Here is an 18,203-nt window from a genome sequence, read left to right as displayed (position 1 = left end):
AAGAATTAAGTGATGTGAGGCAAAACAGTTCACTGACTTAGAATGAACTTGCATTAAAATTTCGTTCTTGGAACTTTTGAGTTGTCACTGGATGCTGATCTTAATATTATATAGGCTTCCTGCTGGAATGAAGGAAAAAAAAAAGAAGGAAAAAGAAAAGTGCTGCCTTTATTTTTTTTTTTTTTTTTTTCCCCCCTTTGGAAAGTAGATGCTATATGGGTAACCTGGATAGTTCTAGTCTTGGTGTTTAAACTCTTCATGGTTTTGGTGCAGTAAGTACGTTTCATAGTTTCATGGTTTTAATCTTCAGCCATATACAATTAACTTCATGTTCTACTTTAAATGCTATAGCTTTATAATAATAACATTTTTTTGGCTTTTTTTTTGTGTCTCACTACTTAAATGATGCCAGCTCACTGTTGTCTCACAAATCATGCTGAATAGTCTGGGTGTGAGGGAAAAATTGTCACAATATTTGACTGCTCCTTATACCCTGTTGATCTGAGTGGATGATTCACAAGGCTTGCTGTGGATGTTTATTATTTTCTCCTAATTTGGATTTTGCCTTTAACCAATGAGATATTTAAGTTGCTGACTTGAATTTGGATGCCTTATTTTACAATAGTTTTAAAAAACAAAACAACCCCCTCCTTGTGTTTCTTTGTCTCTGTGTAAGTGCTGCGTAATATGTTGCTTGTGCTGAGGCAGACCAGAAAATCAGCATTGCTGTATATTTAAAAAAACAAGTAACAATTTCTGAATTGGTACATAATACTTTGTTAAACACTGGCCAATATATTGATTTCAAGGAGCGAAAGTATTCAGTTGCAGCAATGTTGAAAGCACTGTCTCATCTCCACGGCTTAGATTTCAAGATTGCAGATTCCTGCCACCCACTGAGTATCCAGTTTCAAACTGTCTTTTTTGCCACGTTGACTCTCCAGGTAGAAGTAGATGTAGGATATCTTGCCTGAATTTCCATTCTTTAATAGTTAGATGTTATATGTCCAGTAAGCCTACACCTTGTATCAATAACAATGGGAAAACAAATACCTGTCAATAATTTGTAATTTTTTCATACATTTATGTCAAACATTTGTAATGTGAAAACATTATCTGCAACTGTTTGGGATACAGAATATCCTTGTAGTTATGAATTCTGTGCCTGAAAAGACAAGATTGCATCAACATTAGAACTTGTCACCTGATTATTTTTTTTTAAAGCTGATAAAATTAGAGTATTATTTTCTTGTGTGCCACAGATTAAGACTTTTATATTTTTTAGTCTTCTAATGTGTTTTTTTTCCTTCCAAAATGTTTTAGGTGACTAGTTCTCAAAATTCCGAGTTGCTTACATTAACTTTTTCTGTCTCAACAAGCTGTATTGAGTGAAAGTATATAAAATTGCATGACTATGTGATTAAATGAAAACATTAGATCACAAGAATCTTGAGTAAAATTACTGTGTTTTGAACAGTTTAACTCCTGGCTATGGTCCCAGGCTATTTGTCACGGTAACTTTACTTCCAGCCCTTTTCTTTTGGAGGAAGGACTTATATCGTCATGCCTCCTTAACTGTGCTAAAACCTTTATTGTAGGATTTTACTTTTCAAATGATGAGACATCAGATGAGGCACTGTAATGTGTCTCCTGTCACTGTGAGCATAGATTCAGATATCCTTTCTTGAAAACAGGCATTTTTTGGGGTGAGGAGGGGGAGATATTGTCTGTGTTTGTGGTATGAGTAACCATCAAGATTAGGTTTCAGTACTGCACAGAGGTTGAAAGTCATTGAGCTTTTGGATATTGGTATTAGTTTTGAACTGAAGCTATATTCAATGCCATGGCAACATACTGATGTCACAAATCAGAATTACGTTGTAATTATAGGATCAAGCAGCTTTGCTGGATATAAGCTAAAGCCCCTCAATAATTATTTTATAATAATGGACAAGTTTGATAAAGGGAATTCACTTTTGAATGCAAAAGTAAAGACTAAAGAAAAAGTGGAGATTTTTAAAGGCAACAAGTAAAAGCGTAACTTCGTAGTGTTGCAGACTGCTATTTGAAAGCATGTATTGCTCTCTGCTGCCACATTTAAATAACTGTTTTTGTTTATATCTTGAATAACAAAAGTCTCAAGCTCACCAGCCAAATACTGTTTTGATGATAGAATGGTTATGATGCTGCAATTTTCATCATCACACTTCCACATTCAAAGTGGTATCTCCAGAGTGATTTAGGGCAAGTGTTACTGAAAGTTTCAAAAGCTGAGTTAAAGCTCTAGAAAGTTATACAGAATGAAAGGCTGCAGAGCCAGCATGAATTACTGGAAAGAGCACAAGCCATCGATAGATAATGCTAACTCCAGGGACAAAACCATGTTTTTGAAATGGGGGACTGTCACACTAGTTTGGAGGTCAAATGGGAAATACGAAGCACAGGAAGAAGAATATGTTGATGTTGCAGCAGAAGTCATTTGGGTCTTGATATCTGAAAGTTGTTGGTTTGCGGACTGGTGGCTTGCTGCAAGCATGTTAGTGATGACTGTGCTCCTCAATTTTTTATTTTTAAACAATGAAATTATTTGGTACCTGAATATTTTACTGAATACCTCCATGTGTATGCACTCACATTAACCAGTATTCCAGTAAGTTCTGCAATTATCTCGAAAAATTTCAATTTGCTTCTGTCATATGAAGGCAAATCATAGCAGACTTACTTTCTGTTCTGTTCTAATACAGACTCATACTGCCAACTCGGTCACACAGAGAAGTAAGTGTATAATAGTTTAGTTCTGTGATATAGTCTGTAGATACGGCAAATCCTGCAAGGCTGGGTTTCTAGAAGAGAAAGTTGTCTGCAGAGGGATTTAATCTCTTTATTGATTGAGATACCTTACTTCATCTATGTGCCCTGATCGCCCTGGGGAGCTCTAATTATTTTTGAACCATTCTGTTATTGTCAGCTTTGTTGTTTCCCAAGTTGGTAACAGTTTTGTTTAGTAGATTCTGTCACAAAAGGGTGAGACAGGTATTTTGTACACTTGAATTCAAGTGTGTGGGGTTAATAATGAGTTCATGTTGAATTAGATTATATTTATCTTGATGATAATCAGCTCATACGCAATATACAAATATTAGTTGACTTCGTGGCTTATGGTGGTAAACCACACTGAATGTCTATTTTTTAACGCTTTAGTCTGTGTGGGTTTCTATTTCCCCAACAGTAGCTGAGTGCTTTTCAGGAGTGCATTAAGCAGTGGTGTGACTAGTATCTGTTCTATGGATCAGGCTTTGTTGTTCTCTCCACCAGGAGAATTGTTTTCATAGCGCAATGTTTGTTTTGGTAGAGTGAGGGCATTTTAATAAGTACACTGTATACGTACTGAAGAAAGAAAGATCAAAAGAAGGTTCTGGGCATTTCATGTGAAAGATAAGGGAATACCACGAACTTCCCCGTGGGACTACCTTCCCTAGCTGTGGATTAGCTGGGGGGGGAAAAAAGGGAAAAAAAAATGTTGAGGTGAGTTTATAGATATGGATGTCTCATAATGTATGTATAACTGTAATATATAAATATATCTTTTTATATAGATAAAAGATTGTGGGTGTATATATATTAAAAAATACTTCTAGGCATTATTTATTTCTTGGTGGTAGGATGTTACAATGTATCTGCTGATTGAATCTTGAGCAGGGCCCTCATTCTGGTATTTAGGATTAGCTTTTAACATAGGTGTGATCCAAGTTCAGAATGGAGGGATATAAATCGACAACATGTTCACTGGTGTGTTTTTGGCTCATGACAAAGAGGGAAGCTGTATCCAAATGAGTACAGTGCAGACTTGGCCCCTGGCACTCTCTGTGTAGAGGTGCATAGGCTATTGCTGACCTTCAGCTCTAATTAGATTAGAAACTTTTTAGATTTCTTTTTTTTCTCCGAGTAGTGTCAGTTAACTTTTTTCAGTGTCTTTGCTTCCCAAGTCTTTTGGTTGATGGTGACTGGAATGCAGAAGGTGTTTGCTTCAATGGTCTACCAGTAATGCGTCATTCGACAGAGCAATATTGGTTTTGGTGTTAGAGACAGTGTAGAATACAAGGAGAGTGGGAGTGTGACGCACTTGGGAAATAGCTGGGTAAGTCATCTAAAACTTGCTGAACTGCATTTCAGATGAGTCTGCAATGAAATGACTCTTTTGAAATGTATTTCAAGGAATTGCCACAGGCTCCTAGACCTATAAACTTTTATTTCCGTAGAACAGGAAGGCAAAATGATGCGAGAAGTGTGTAGTGTGTGGATTTATTTAGCAATCACTTATTCAAGTACGCAAAGCTGTCAGACAGATAGAGTTGGGTGGTGTTTTGTTTTTTTTTTTTCTTTTTTTGTTCTCTCCCCAGAAACTGTCTTTCACTGATCTATTTAGGTGGCATTATGAAAGAGAGACCTGCTGCTTAGGGTTGCAGTAATTGTAACCTGAAAGGAAGTATGTTTGACAGGATAAATTGTCTTTCCATGAAAGTACTGGCAAAAAAAATTTGCACATTTGGCATCACAAGTGAAGCAAGTTTTATGTAGAAGGTGAAGTCTCTTGCTGAAGAAAACTTCGGAAAAATGAGTAGCCCATGAAACAGCATTTTAGATGGCTGTGTTGGCCCATTACTGCTTGGAGCGTTCCTGCTGCTGAATGTGTGCATTAACCTGGGCAGATGGATTGAAATGACTACTACGGGGCCCAGCTTGCCAATGTGCTGCTCTTCCTGATCTCCTCTGTAGCTAATTCATTCAGTTTAGCAATAGTGGAGTTCTCTGTGTGATTATCATCGTATGATTCCCTCCGTCCCAATTTTTTATAGGTTTTTCTATTCAGAATAGCACTCGGAATTGCTGAATTTACATAAAATTTACATAAAATTTCCTGACAAGTGTGTTTTAATGTTGACTTTTTCTTTTTAAAGGCAGATATTTGAGTGGCAATAGTTAGAAAAGTTTCGAGGTGGAAAAGTGCCTTGAGGAATTTAATAGAACTTCTCTCTCTACCTCTGCAAAGTGTGTGAGTACTAGCTCCACAGTGCTCAGTCTGGCCTTCCCTGAGGCCCCTGAAACTATGGGCTTCATATGTTTATAGTACGTATGTATCTCTAATTGAAGGGATGAGGAAAATCGAATATCAGCAAATAAACTTTAGCCAAGGACGTTCGCTTCCTTCAGTGGTGAGTGAATAGATTGGCCTTGAGCATGTTAGTTATTTGAAACTAGTGGAGCATGATGTACTGGAAGCTGCAGTTTATCATGGCGTAAAGTCTGGTCGCAGGTAGTGTAATTTATATGGGAGCTGAAGTTTATCCTGAAGAGTTGTTCCCACTAGACTGTTTTTCTAGAAAGAATGAACAAGATAAAGAAAAACCCTGTCCATTTAATAAATATTTCCCTAGGTAGTGTTTTGGCAAGAAACACCAAGATGAACGATCTTTCTGAGACAGGATAAAATTGTTTCCTAGTAATTTTCCTAGCCATATCAACATCACTTTTATTTTTGTGTTGAAAACTGTGGTCTTCTACAAAGACAAAAAGGCCATTGATTAGGTTTCATTGAAATGCTAGTATTAAAAACAACCCTCCCAATTTATTATTATGTGGCACTAAATCCAGAATATGTGTCCACGATGGCTTTCTTAATACGTCTTTGGGGGATGTCAGTCACCATTGACATACGGCATTGACGTATCATTTCACCAACATGACAAGATATCAATAGTCTAGAAATTCAAACGATCCTAAAGATTTTTTCTTGGGTTTAGTTTTTCTTCTTTCAACAAACCGTGCAGGAACTTGTAGCCAAGTATCAGATGATAAATTAGATGATTCCATTTGCAATGGTTCGGTGGACAAATTAAGCTGATCCTGTTACCTGCCTTGGATAATTTTTAATTTTAGTTTCATATAGCTAATACTTAATGTACTGTAAGATGTTAAGCTAATTTATAGAGGGATGTACACCATAAAGCTGCTATTTGTTAGGGAGTCCAGAGGGAAATAATTTTTTGTTTGTTTTAAAGGGCAGGAATACACATGGTTAGATAACAGATTCATTGCTTTATAAATTAAATTATTGCAAGAGCAGTATGCCACTGAATCTGAATATGTGTGTCTTCTGCCAATGCGTGCACCCTCACGTGATGGCAACTTCAAAACCATAGATTAAAAAATTGAAACAGACTCTGAAGGGACTATTTTTCAAGAATCTTTTCATTCTCATCCCTCGTAACCTGCCCTCCTCTCCTCTGTTTCTCCTGCCCTTAGTAAAGCTGAAACGTGAGGTGGAAAGGTGTCGCCGCCGGGTGTATTGTGTGGCTGGGGCTGAAGGGACGGCTCTGCCTGCCTGGAGCTCTGCCTGCCAGGAGCCCTGCCTGTCTCTCCGGTGCCGGTGTGGTGCCGCAGGCTCTTCCCTGCCGGCTGCCTGCAAACTTGTAGTCTTGGTACCACCTGCTGTCACCGCCACCTAGCTAACCAACCCAGCCTTTGCCTTCGCCCCAGCAAGGCGCTGCTGTGGCTTGTGGCGTCGCGGACGTGTGCTCACTAAGAGCGGGACCGTGCTCAAAACCCGGTTTTAAGAGTTTGTCTGAAGAGAAGCATCGTTCCGCTTTGTTTTTGTTATGTATTCTTGTCGTACTGTTGCTTCTGCGTATTGTTTTCTGATTTCTCTCACGTCTGTTGGTGCACTCCCTTGGTCCGTGCCTTCCCTGGCACAGCCTCCTGCCGGGCCCGTCTGTGGTTGGGAGGCAAGGTCGCTGCCTTCACCCCGCGGGGCGAGGCAGGTTTCGCCGTCTCGCTGCACGGCAGCCGGCCGCCGCCGGGAAGCGCTGGCGGCAGTGACTAAATCAGGCGTTTTCAGCCGGTCCCTGTGCGGAGATCTGAGGCGCTGGCGGCCTCACGGGAGAGGAAGACGGTGGCTCCTCCACGGCTTTTCTCCGGGTCACCCTCTGCCCCACCTCGGCTCGAAGCCGCCTTCCAGCTGCGTCTTCGCCCGCGCTCCAGCGGGTGGCGCCCAAGCACCGCCCGGCGCCAGTGGGCCGCGGCCGGGGACAGACCGGCCTGGGGCGGGGCGGCGAGTCGGCCGCCCTCTCCTTTGGCCTCGGTTGTGCCCGTTCGTGTCACCGAGGGGTTCCCGCCGCTCGGGGACACGAAATCCGGTTGAAATCCGGTGTTCTCTGTATCGGAGCCATTGCTTTTCGCCACCCCCCCCCTTTTTTTTTCCTTTTTCCTGCGAGAGGTATTTTAGAGGAGCAGTGGCTCCTTCTGATGCTTTTCCAAACTCTTCACTCGTCACCCCTTGGCTACCTCTAATTCCATAGAGAAACAGAACCTTGCTTTGTATTGAAAATGTCGCTTTGCCGCATAATGTGTACGCATTGACCTTATTTCAATTGATGTACAAAATAAGCAAGTTAGTGGTTGTTTAGTCAATAAATCTAAAATCTGATGCCTCTAGCCGGTGAAATAAGCCCTTGAGCTCTTGGTGATGAAAATACCAGCATCTTGTCCCACTGTAACAACTCGGCATTGTTGGGAAGCTTGGGGTCTTTACGGGACACTCAGTCTGCTGGATCGCTTTACCAGGGTTAAATTCCAATATCAAGCAATTTGATCCATTTTATATTGATTTTTGGTGAAAGAATATCCTGGCATTTCTCCCTTTTGAGTCTCTGATAAAAGATTTTCATTCCTTTGGGGGGAACAGCCTCCAGGAGAGGGCTAGTGTTAGTTGAAATGTCCAGTATAAGAGGGGAAGACGAGGCTCAGGCTCAGTCCTTGGTTTGTTGCAACCAGTGGAAGCAGCTGGGTTGTTGAGAAGACCTTCCAGGGGAGATCGTGACAGCAAGGAGAGGTGGATGCTCACCTCTTGAATACTAGCTTTCAGAAAGCTGACAGCACATCTCTGCTTAGACCACCCTGCTAGTCAGAGAAAAATCTGAAATCTGTTAATTTTGTGCAAAGAAGGCAGATCTGTTCTGGTTTTGCCTGTAAAAAATTCAAGTATTTAAAGGCATGGCTTTTATTGCAGTGAATTCTGAGGGCTGAACTGAAAAGTTACACGTTTGTAGTGACACTGTCTACCTTAGGTTTACAAAGATGGTTCTTCTGGTTTAAAAAATTGGGGTTTTATTTGTTATGTTTTTGTGGGTTTTTTTGCTTCTGGAGAAATAACCTGCCAATTTAGTTTATTATGAGAATTTCTAAACTTCAGGAGGAAAAAACTGTGGACTCAACATGCATTTGTGCCATAAATGTATTGATGAAGAAGTGTTTAAGTGATCTGCAACACTGGAGTCTGCACTATGTTCTTTGAGAATTTTTAAATATCTTACTGTTTGTAATGGGAAGAACAAGTTGCAGTGCACTGATCTTTCTATTCTTTGCCATTGCTTCTTATATTAATGTTGTAAATGGCTTTTGAAAAGTGTTTGTTATGGTAAAACATTGTTCTTGTTAGGATGTGATATTAGATCATGGAAATCGTTTTTTTTTTGTGAAGGAGGAGCTCAGAGAACTACGTGAAGAACCAACTGATCCTCAAGCTCAGCAAGAAATAATTAACAGCATTGAAGAAGTTTATTTTTCCAATGATTCCTTTGATATTGTGAAGTATGAGTTAGAGGTAAGCTCTCTTCTTAAAAGAAAAGACAGTAATATAACAAAAAATGAGGGTCAAAAGTATGCTTGTTTCAATGAACTATTTTTCGTTTTGTTTCTTATATTTTGCATTAATACAAAACTGTACCCTCCCACCTCATCTTGCGGTTGTAGAGCTTCTAGCATATAGTATTGGTACAGAGTCTTTCTTTTAACATGGTAGAATTAGTATCAGTTGTGCTAACACGCACTTCATAATTTAAACTACAGTGAAAAAGCCAAAACAGTTGGAGGAAAAAAAGAAATCTGTTCTGTATTTTGGGTATTTTTTTAGCAAACTGACTGAGACATCAGAATTTCAATGATTAGGGGGGTTGTGGGTATACATATATGGCTTAAAATAAGGTAACTTTGAGGTAATTACGATATTATATGTTGTAATTATGATAACACATTGTTTATTTTAACACTGATTTATTTCAGTATCCATCATTTGAAATAGTGGATTAATTCTGCAAATTAGATTGCAGAAGCAATAACAATGTTTCTTTAATGGAATTGATTGGTTAGTTAATATTACATGTGTATTTAACATCCTTTAATTTCTCACTGAATTTAATTTGTTGTTTACATGCAGAGGCTTCCTCCAGTACTTAGTCTTCAAGAACTGGAAGAGTACAGAGACAAATTAAAACAACAGCAAGCTGCTGTAAGTAAAGTTGTTTCCTCTACCCTCAGGCAATTTGTTGTATTACCTATAAGTCTAGCCAGAAGTGTAACTGAAAAAGTTTTGATTTCTTAAACATTAGATATTAAGCATTTTTCTTTTAATATTATTTTGTGTGCTTTTATAGTGGAAAATCATATCAGTAAATCATATAATCATGTGAAATCATGGAAGTAAATCTTGGCGATAAATACTGTAACAAGGAGCAAATGTGCTGTTTCTTTAGAAATGTGATTTTCTGAATGTTCAGCTTTTCCTGTGTATTGCAAGAAAAGTAATGTTCAACACAGTGCTGAATAGTGCAGTAGTATCTCTTTTTTTTGAGGTATTTCTGGCAACATAAAACATAAAATGTTTTAAAAACTCTTTCCTTAGAGTTGCTATTTTCTTTTTCATTGCCAATTTGTTAGTCGTCAACAAGGGTTTCTAGTGAATACTGGTACAGAGTTATTACATAATGAAACAAATGAAATGTAAACAAGAGTAATAACTATAATTTACGGGGGAAAACAGAATTGCAGCTTCTGAAAGGTACTTGTTACCTTTCAGGCTTTTTTATTTTCTATTCATACATTAATTATTGATTCATTGCTCTTTTAAATATGAATAATATGGTACAGGAAATGAATGTAGTAACTGTGGCATTTGGAGAGTACCTGCAAGTAAGATAACAGTAATAATCCTAATTCATGTCTTTGAATGAATGAAATGTATAGAAGGAGAATATTGGGTCATTAACAATACATAGAGAAAAAGTTCTTTCTGCCTAAGACTGCTTTTGCCAGAATAAACCTATGAAATTTTGTAAAGTATTAGTGAGAAGTTGAGCAAATGATTATTCCATGTTTCTCACCAAGAGGTATAAGGGAAGAAGTTGAAAGTGGGTGGCGGTTTTTGGTTTTGTGGGTTTTTTTTTGTTTGGTTTTGGGTTTTTGTTGTTGTTGTTGTTTTGTTTTTTAAAGTAAGAGGACATCTGATGGTGACCTAGTTTTGCAAGGACATACACTCGAGACTGAGAGACAACTTCACTGAGATATGCTGGATAATCCTAATACCTGTTGTCAGTGTCTTGGCCATTCTGCCTGCATGATGGGAACTGGCTGCAGCTGGGGGAGTAGTCTCGGTGCATGGCTGCTGCTGAAACATGAGAACTGGAAAGTGCAGGAAGCTAATGAATAATAGGGTTGAGAACTGAGCACAAGGTTTCCAGTGAATGTGGCCAGATGTGTCTTTCTTTTAGAAAACAAACAAAAACTCTGAAAGCCAAAACTTTGGACAACAAACGTGTCCAATTCTTCCCCCAACACCCCTCCCCAGTTGGGATTGGGCCTTTCTTGTGTCTTCCTTAATCTAGTCTAACTGATTCTGCTATAGGAAGGAATTGTTGCTTGGATTTATTTTCTTCCCTGGGCATGTGCCAAGTTGCTAAAATTTCTTGTGTGCTGTATATCATGTCCTTGTGTCATATCTCCAGGTGAGTGTGAGAGGCTGTTGCATGTTTTCTTCTCCTATCTCACTTATTGTCCATTTATCTTGTGATGTATCATTTAGATTGCTGTCTCAAAGGACGTTAGTGTCCTTCATGCAAGACTGTACTGCAGAATGTTGTACGTTGTTAGTTCAGCCCCCAAAATATTTTAATGCTGATTGTGAATATATTATTAGATAGAGGACTCATGAAGTCTGTTGACAGATCACACAATACCTCTGCTTTTGAAAAAGAATAGATGCTGCCTTTTTCACTTCAGTGCCTGTATCTATAGTTGGCATAGGAATTTACAATAGTGGTTCAGAGATAATTCCAGCTTCTAAATTTTGGTAACACAAAGCACTCAAATGACTGAATTATAGGTGATAGAGCTCTGATCTTCCACTTTTCGCTGACTGTTACTATCTGCTTTTGCACAGCTGATCTTGGTCATGCCTTTGGTTTTGGGGTCACTGTAGACTCCGTATTTTCTGTAGGATTCCCATTACAGTTTTCCATTCCATTGGATGGATTTCAACTCACTCAAGACTTCTTTAGTATGTGTATCATAGCTTTAATTTGTCTAATCAACTTGGTACAGACAATTTGAATTAGGAGGCTTTTTTGTTCTATGTCTGTTTGACTTCATTTTAATTAGTTTACTGATATCCTCAGCTGTATCTTTTTTTTCTTGAGGAGATGAAATATTTTTTTCCTGATGTGATGAGGGAAGAGAAAATTGTTTGGTCCTCTAAAAGAACATTGTTGTTTGCATGCATTGATAACTGCAGTCACATTCATTGCTAGCAATTGCAATTCTGGATACCAAAAGTTAAGAATCACACAATTGTATGGAAGGTGCCAAAAGGGGTGGGACAATTTGGAAATGAATGGAATTAACCTGGGATAATATCGCTCATCCAAATGAAAGGAAAGCTTGGAAGCTCAGAATAGTAGTATCACTAAGTTAAGGGAAAGAAAAAAACCCATATGGCTGTGGCAGATGCTTGACAGTGTTGAGGTTGTTATTAGTCAAGGGTAACTGAGAACTTGCAAAACAAACAAAAGCAGTGCTGCCGTGGTTTAACCCCAGCCAACAACTAAGTACCACACAGCTGCTTGCTCACTCTGCACCCCTGCCCCGGCCCCCTCCCTGGTGGGATGGGGGAGAGAATTGGAAGAGTAAAAGTGAGAATACTCATGGGTTGAGATAAAGACAGTTTAATAGGTAAAGCACAAGCCGCACACGCAAGCAAAGCAAAACAAGGAATTCATTCACTACTTCCCATTGGCCTGCAGGTGCTCAGCCATCTCCAGGAAAGCAGGGCTCCATCACACATAACAGTTACTTGGGAAGACAAACGCCATCACTCTGAACATCCTCCCCTTCCTTCTTCTTCCCCCAGCTTTATGAGCCACCATGAGCATGATGTCATATGGTCTGGAATATCCCTTGGGTCAGTTGGGGTCAGCTGTCCCGGCTGTGTCCCCTCCCAACTTCGTGTGCACCCCGAGCCCACTCGCTGGTGGGGTGGTGTGATGGGCAGAAAAGGCCTTGACTCTGTGTAAGCACTGCTCAGCAGTAACGAAAACATCTCTGTATTATCCACATTGTTTTCAGCACAAATCCAAAACATAGCCCCATGCTAGCTACTATGGAGAAAATTAACTCTATCCCAGCCAAAACCAGCACAAGTGTAAAAACTGAAAATGAAATGCATCTTTTATTCCTGTGTACTGCTTGATGAATCCCTTTAACAGTGAAGAATCAAACTTTTAGACTTGTACTAGTGCAATGTGTGACTAGCAGGTATATCCCCGTCCTAAATCTTTTACAGGTACAGCACTAGTGGGAAGAACAGGTTGGAAAAGGGAGGTAAAAATTTCACAGCATACAGACTGTGCAGTGAACAAAACTTCTTTAGAGCCCCAAGGTCATGTAGGCTTGTGTAGCGTTTGGCCTGATAACATCCTTTCCTGCCCCCACTCTGCTCTGGAGTGGTTCTTTTGCTGTCCTGCAGAAGAAATCTTTATTATTTACAGAACAACTAAGAGGTTTTAAAATTGTTTTGTGATTTTTGGCCTTTTTTTAATATGGAAGGAGGAAAGCATAGCTAGTTGTAAGCCCCTTGTCCAGATTGTCAGCTGATGATATCAGGGTACTTTGAAGACCATTTGTGTGCAGGTGCTTTTCCAGAGGATGGGAACTGACCTGGTGGAGCTACTGTAAGTTTATTACAGGAATGTTGGTTGAAGATCGCAACTTCATGCTATGTTTGACTAAGCAGTCAGATACATAAAAATCTCCTCATCTCTCTTCCCCAGTAGCGCATTGTGGGCTGGCTGGCTATCATAGCCAGTTTTATTTTATTCTCATTTCTGGGAGTATTGTTCCCCAAGAATATAGAGCAATACCAATAATTTCGTTGTCATGTTTGAAACTTTCTTCTTAAATATTTGTAGTCCCTGCTGAAAAATGAAACAAAACACACTAGTGTCAAGCTTACATTTATATGACTGTTAGTGTTGGATTTTTTTTAAAAGCTTGTGTGTGCACAAGAGACTGATCAAGGAAGAAATCCCATTTTTAAATTCAGTAGAGACAGCAGCTCTCAGTAGCATTCCACCACTTTTCATTCAGAACAATGGAGAAAATTTTAAAATATGCATGTTCTGTGTGCTAAAGAAAGCGTATAATGCGCACAGGGTGAATATTCATTTTGACATGGATTTTATTTAACACAATATCAGTCTGAAAGGTAGGTGTCCTTATGGCTTTCTTAGATCTCCACAGTAGATGGTTAACTTAAATTTGTACTCTAGCAGTAGCATAAGCAGAATGTAAACACTTGCAGTGTCCCATATTATTTCTATTTTCTATTCTAGTGTGTTCCTTAACAAGCAGAGAGGTAAGGGATTAATTTAAAAATGCCCACTAATTCCTAGATGGAACTGTAAACATTTTTCTTTTCTTGCTCCTAAGGAAAGCCGATTGTCATTTTTAGGATTTTTTACCTTTTTGTGGCATATTTATTAATAAATTGGAAAACTACAGAACTAAATGATACGGAATCACAAACTTCTAGAACTTTAGCATAGGGATGGCCTTAATTGAGATTGCTATGTATCCCATGTAATATTCTTCTTTTTAAGGTGTCTAAGAAAGTTGCAGACTTGATTCTTGAAAAACAGCCTGCATATGTTCAGGTAAGACAACCAACAGTCACTTTTTAAGAGTAAATGACTCCATTTTGTGGTGTTATAATGCTGCACTTGTTTCATTGGGCATTAAAAGTAGTAATTTGTTAGTAGAGATGCTAGTGCCTGGTTGGAACTAGCTGTCTATGTATGCTAAACCTGTTACCTGTAAAGAATGAAGGGTGTATTGAGCTGTAGGCCCTTAGGATGATAAAGGCTTTGGCATATGACCATTTTAAGAAGGCTTTCTGAAAATATAAATTCACAGGTTTGACTAATACCTGTAATGGACTTGAACAGGAGTTTCTTTAGTGCCTGTGTTAGGAATAGTTTCAGATCTTTTTCCGTAAGAGAAAACAGCAATGACCTTTTGAAAGAGCACTTAACCAGAGACCTGCCACTAATCTCAGGCAGTCGTGACAAGAAAGCATCCAAGAGAAGACTGAGCTGGAAGTAGAACCTCAACATGTCAAAGATGTCTGAGAATAAAACAAAGCAAAACTACTTTAGCTGCTTGCAGTAGAATATTGGCACAGTTTTTCTCATTGCTCCCAAAACATAATTGGAACAGCTGTCATAATGATTCTCTAAAGAGAAGGTGGGTTTTTTCTACCCATTTATTTTTAATAATGCCCCGATACATTTGGTCAGCTCTGCCTGATTTTATCTGACCTTTCCAGGAAATGACAGTGAGAATTCTGCAAAGTGAAAACTTGGGATTGTTACCAAAGTAGTCTGAGAGTTATCCTGTGCTGGATAATTCTGTGTGTGTACAGCACCTTGCAAAAGCATTGTCATACCAGTGGTTAACATTCCTCCTCTTAGGTCCCTCTCTTCCTTGCCTCCTGCTTCTCAGCTGGTATACGCTGTTGCTGCAGGCTAGGGCTTGAACCTCCTGGGTGTTAACCCACAGTAGGTATCATGGAGCTGGAATTACCTTCCCCTTTCATCCAGACGGCACAACTTCCTCTTCTGCTCGCTTGTGCTCATGGCCTGCACATCTAGCCTTAGTGACCTTGTGAGTGTCCCATCTGTGCTCTGGCATTTTGCTGGGTAGAAGGAGGAGTGCTGCTGTTTGAAGAAAAATGGGCGGGGGGGTTGTGTGTGAGCATTGGTTGCATCATCTCCTGCAATAGCTGTAAGGGTAATATTATTTCAGTTTTAGTTAGAGGGGTCAGGTGGGTGGCTGTTGCAGAAGGAGGCTGGGTAAGTGCTACAGTGGTTGAGTCCTCATAAGATAGTGTAGAGCGGGACAGAAAGGGTAATTGTACGGTATCAAATCCTTCTGGTATAGTTTTGCTGTTGTGCATGTTTGGAATTTATGTTGTTGATTGAGTGCTGCTTTTTCTGAATCCAGCAGCTTCACTTTGGAAACCACCTCTCAATGCATAATAGTACTGTGGAGAATGTGCTTCTTGCGTTTTGCTGTGTAATGTTAATATTCTTATCCCAGCAACATCTTAGTGAGGTGCACATGTTTTATACCAAGACGTTCTTTCAGATGTTCCAAAGGGACAGTTAAAAATCCATCATGCCAGTAAGAATCTTTTAAAAACGTTTCTCAAATGTATATTTGCCTGATTAAGTCAATAATCCTTCAGTGTTACTTAAGGGCACAGGCTTGCACAGAGTTATTCTTGTCAGTAGACTTACTTACCAGAGATTTCTGGTGGGCATCATAGGACTCACTTTCCCACTGACTCATGAAATGAATCTCCTGATGTGCTGTGGGTACTTCGGTAATGGCAGCTCCAGTTTAGTGTCCAGTGACGGTAACAGGTCATTAGAAGAAGCAAAAAATGGAGTTGACTCTTTGTCTCCTGGACACCGTGCAAAGGAAAGTGTGGGGAAATCATGGTTTGCACCCCATTCCTAGTATGATGTACTGGTCTAACAGGCACTACTATGGGCTGAGAGCGGCATGGCACAGACACAAGGCAAAGGATTTATAGTTTTCCCTTCTCCTTAGAAGGAAAGGCATGCTTTAGGAACAACCAATGGGTGGAAGATTGTCTTTGAGAAGAGAAAAAATGTGTTCAGCCCTAAATGCTGGACGGAAGACTCCCTCTCTGAGGACCGTTAGGCTGCGCTCTCTCCCCATGCCTCTCCATCCACGTTCAAAGGAGAGATTTTACAGATTCTTTGCAAGAGGCAAGACTGGAATGGAGTCGCTCCTTATTTTATGTGTTTCCTCATGAAAAAGGGAACAATGGCCTTTTGAATAGCTCTGACATTTGCAAGATATGTTTTTAGTGAGAAGTAGGTACTCAGGAAAGTAATCTTTGAATTTGGTTTCTTAAGATACTACGCATATCAGCAACTAAGCTGTTATTTTTCCAAAAGCAACGTTGGTAACGTAAAGGAGGAACTGTTTTTGGTGAAAGGTGCAGCTCAGTGATTTGTTAGAATTACTTGTATCTTTGGAGACTGACCAGGAGCCAATCTTAAACTGAACTAAACTTTAAACTTGTTTTTGCTTGTCATATCTCTAGAATTACCTTAGTTTTCAAAGTGAAGATCTCCCTTTTCCCCATGGAAAGCACTTGATACATTTTGAAATTATGAGTACTATTTAAAAAAAAGAAAAGTTGTGGGTTTTTTTTCTGTAGCGTGGGGACAGCATTCACTTTTCTGCAGTGCTGTTCTTAACAGAAGAAATCCTAATAGGTATATTAAAAATTTTATTTTTTTAAAGGAGTTCAGATTGTGCTACGTACTTCACTAAGTCAAAATCAAGCTAAATTCAGGTCACCTGTGCTGAAGAGTTTTCAGCTGAAATTCAACAGGATACAGTTAACGTTCATTATGAAGTGACATCTATTAAATTGTAGAACACAAGTGCTTCTAAACAAGAAAATGCCGTGTGAAACTTTTGTTTGTTTCTTTGTTTTGCTGCTCTCTGTCATATTAATGCAAATTAAACCCTGTGCTTCTGTCCCTGAAGGACTGATCATTCTGCTGTGGTGCATTAGTGGTATAGAGATTCCTAGGCTAAATGTACAGTATATAAATGTAGAGGGTCCCACTGCAATGAAAATGGATTTCAAGTATCTTCCTTCAAAATAAATTTGTATTTTAAAGGATAGTTCTATATTAATGTTACATTCAAGCACTTAGCATATATAAAATGATGAAACAAATAATATATAAAGTAACTCTACAAAGTCATAATAACATCTCAGGAGAAAGCTACTAATCACTAGTCTTCACTCGTGTGTAGCATGACTTTAACTTGTATATTTATTTAACCTGTTGTCTCTCTGTAGGAACTTGAACGTGTTACATCATTGCAGACTGGCCTTCAGTTAGCAGCTGTTATTTGCACGAATGGAAGAAGGTATCTTGCTTAAATAAAGGCAGAGATTGAAAGGGTGGGAAAATATTTAGGAAGAAATCTGTAGACCCAGGAAGTTTGCTTGCTGATGATATTTCCTATTTATGTGCTTAATGGAATTAGCAATAGTAGTTAAAGATACTGAAACAAATACCAGCAGCTTTCTCTCTTGCAGCTCTCACTTCAATTGGGAGTTCTCTTTAAAACAGGAACCTTTTGAGGTACACTATTGATCCACAGACAAGTTCTGGAGAAGGGAAAACCTACGTTCTTAGTAGTGTGTTGGTATCATCTTAATTTCTGGATTTCCCTAACGGTGCTGACAGTCTTATTTTCTAGCATGTATTTTGAGGGACATGTTAGAATTAGAAGTAAGTTTTATTTTACATATCATCAAAGATTATGTTCATTTTTAACTTTTGCAGACACCTGAATATAGCAAAGGAAGGCTTTACACAAACTAGTTTGGGGCTTCTTGCAAATCAAAGGAAACGGCAGTTGCTTATTGGACTGCTAAAGTCTCTGAGAACAATAAAAACACTGGTATGTACAGTTGTTTTTGTTCAGTGGCAAAATATTTTTCTTCATTTCTGTGTAGTTATCACTGTTGGTTTTTTTATTTTTTTTAGCAAAGAACTGATGTGCGTTTGAGTGAGATGTTGGAGGTAAGTCCCAGCCAGACTATTATAATTTGAAGCTATTCTAAGTCTACTTTTGTCAGTCATCTTAGTTTTGTCCCTTCTTTCCCTCCTCTTGCAAACAGGCTATGGGTATGTGCATGTGATGAAATTATATTTTTATTCTTTTTTCAAATGTGAGAAACACTTCATATCAAATTAGAT

General features: G+C 39.0%; 1 protein-coding gene across 2 annotated transcripts in view; it reads left to right on the top strand.

The window, feature by feature from the left end:
• The window catches only part of VPS50 (VPS50 subunit of EARP/GARPII complex), a 99,281-nt gene that overhangs the window by 2,784 nt on the left and 78,294 nt on the right, over positions 1-18,203 (top strand). For both annotated transcript variants that reach the window (XM_052802102.1, XM_052802112.1), the window contains exons 3-8: positions 8,537-8,659; positions 9,272-9,343; positions 13,983-14,036; positions 17,294-17,364; positions 17,787-17,904; positions 17,991-18,026. In XM_052802102.1, coding sequence (XP_052658062.1) covers positions 8,537-8,659; positions 9,272-9,343; positions 13,983-14,036; positions 17,294-17,364; positions 17,787-17,904; positions 17,991-18,026 — 474 coding nt within the window. The remainder of the gene's footprint in view (positions 1-8,536; positions 8,660-9,271; positions 9,344-13,982; positions 14,037-17,293; positions 17,365-17,786; positions 17,905-17,990; positions 18,027-18,203) is intronic.

The sequence above is a fragment of the Harpia harpyja genome, chromosome 1 (genome assembly GCF_026419915.1).
Source record: "Harpia harpyja isolate bHarHar1 chromosome 1, bHarHar1 primary haplotype, whole genome shotgun sequence".
NCBI classification, from domain to species: domain Eukaryota; kingdom Metazoa; phylum Chordata; class Aves; order Accipitriformes; family Accipitridae; genus Harpia; species Harpia harpyja.
Note: the sequence above shows the minus strand (reverse complement) of the source record. Positions and strands in the feature narration are given on the sequence as shown.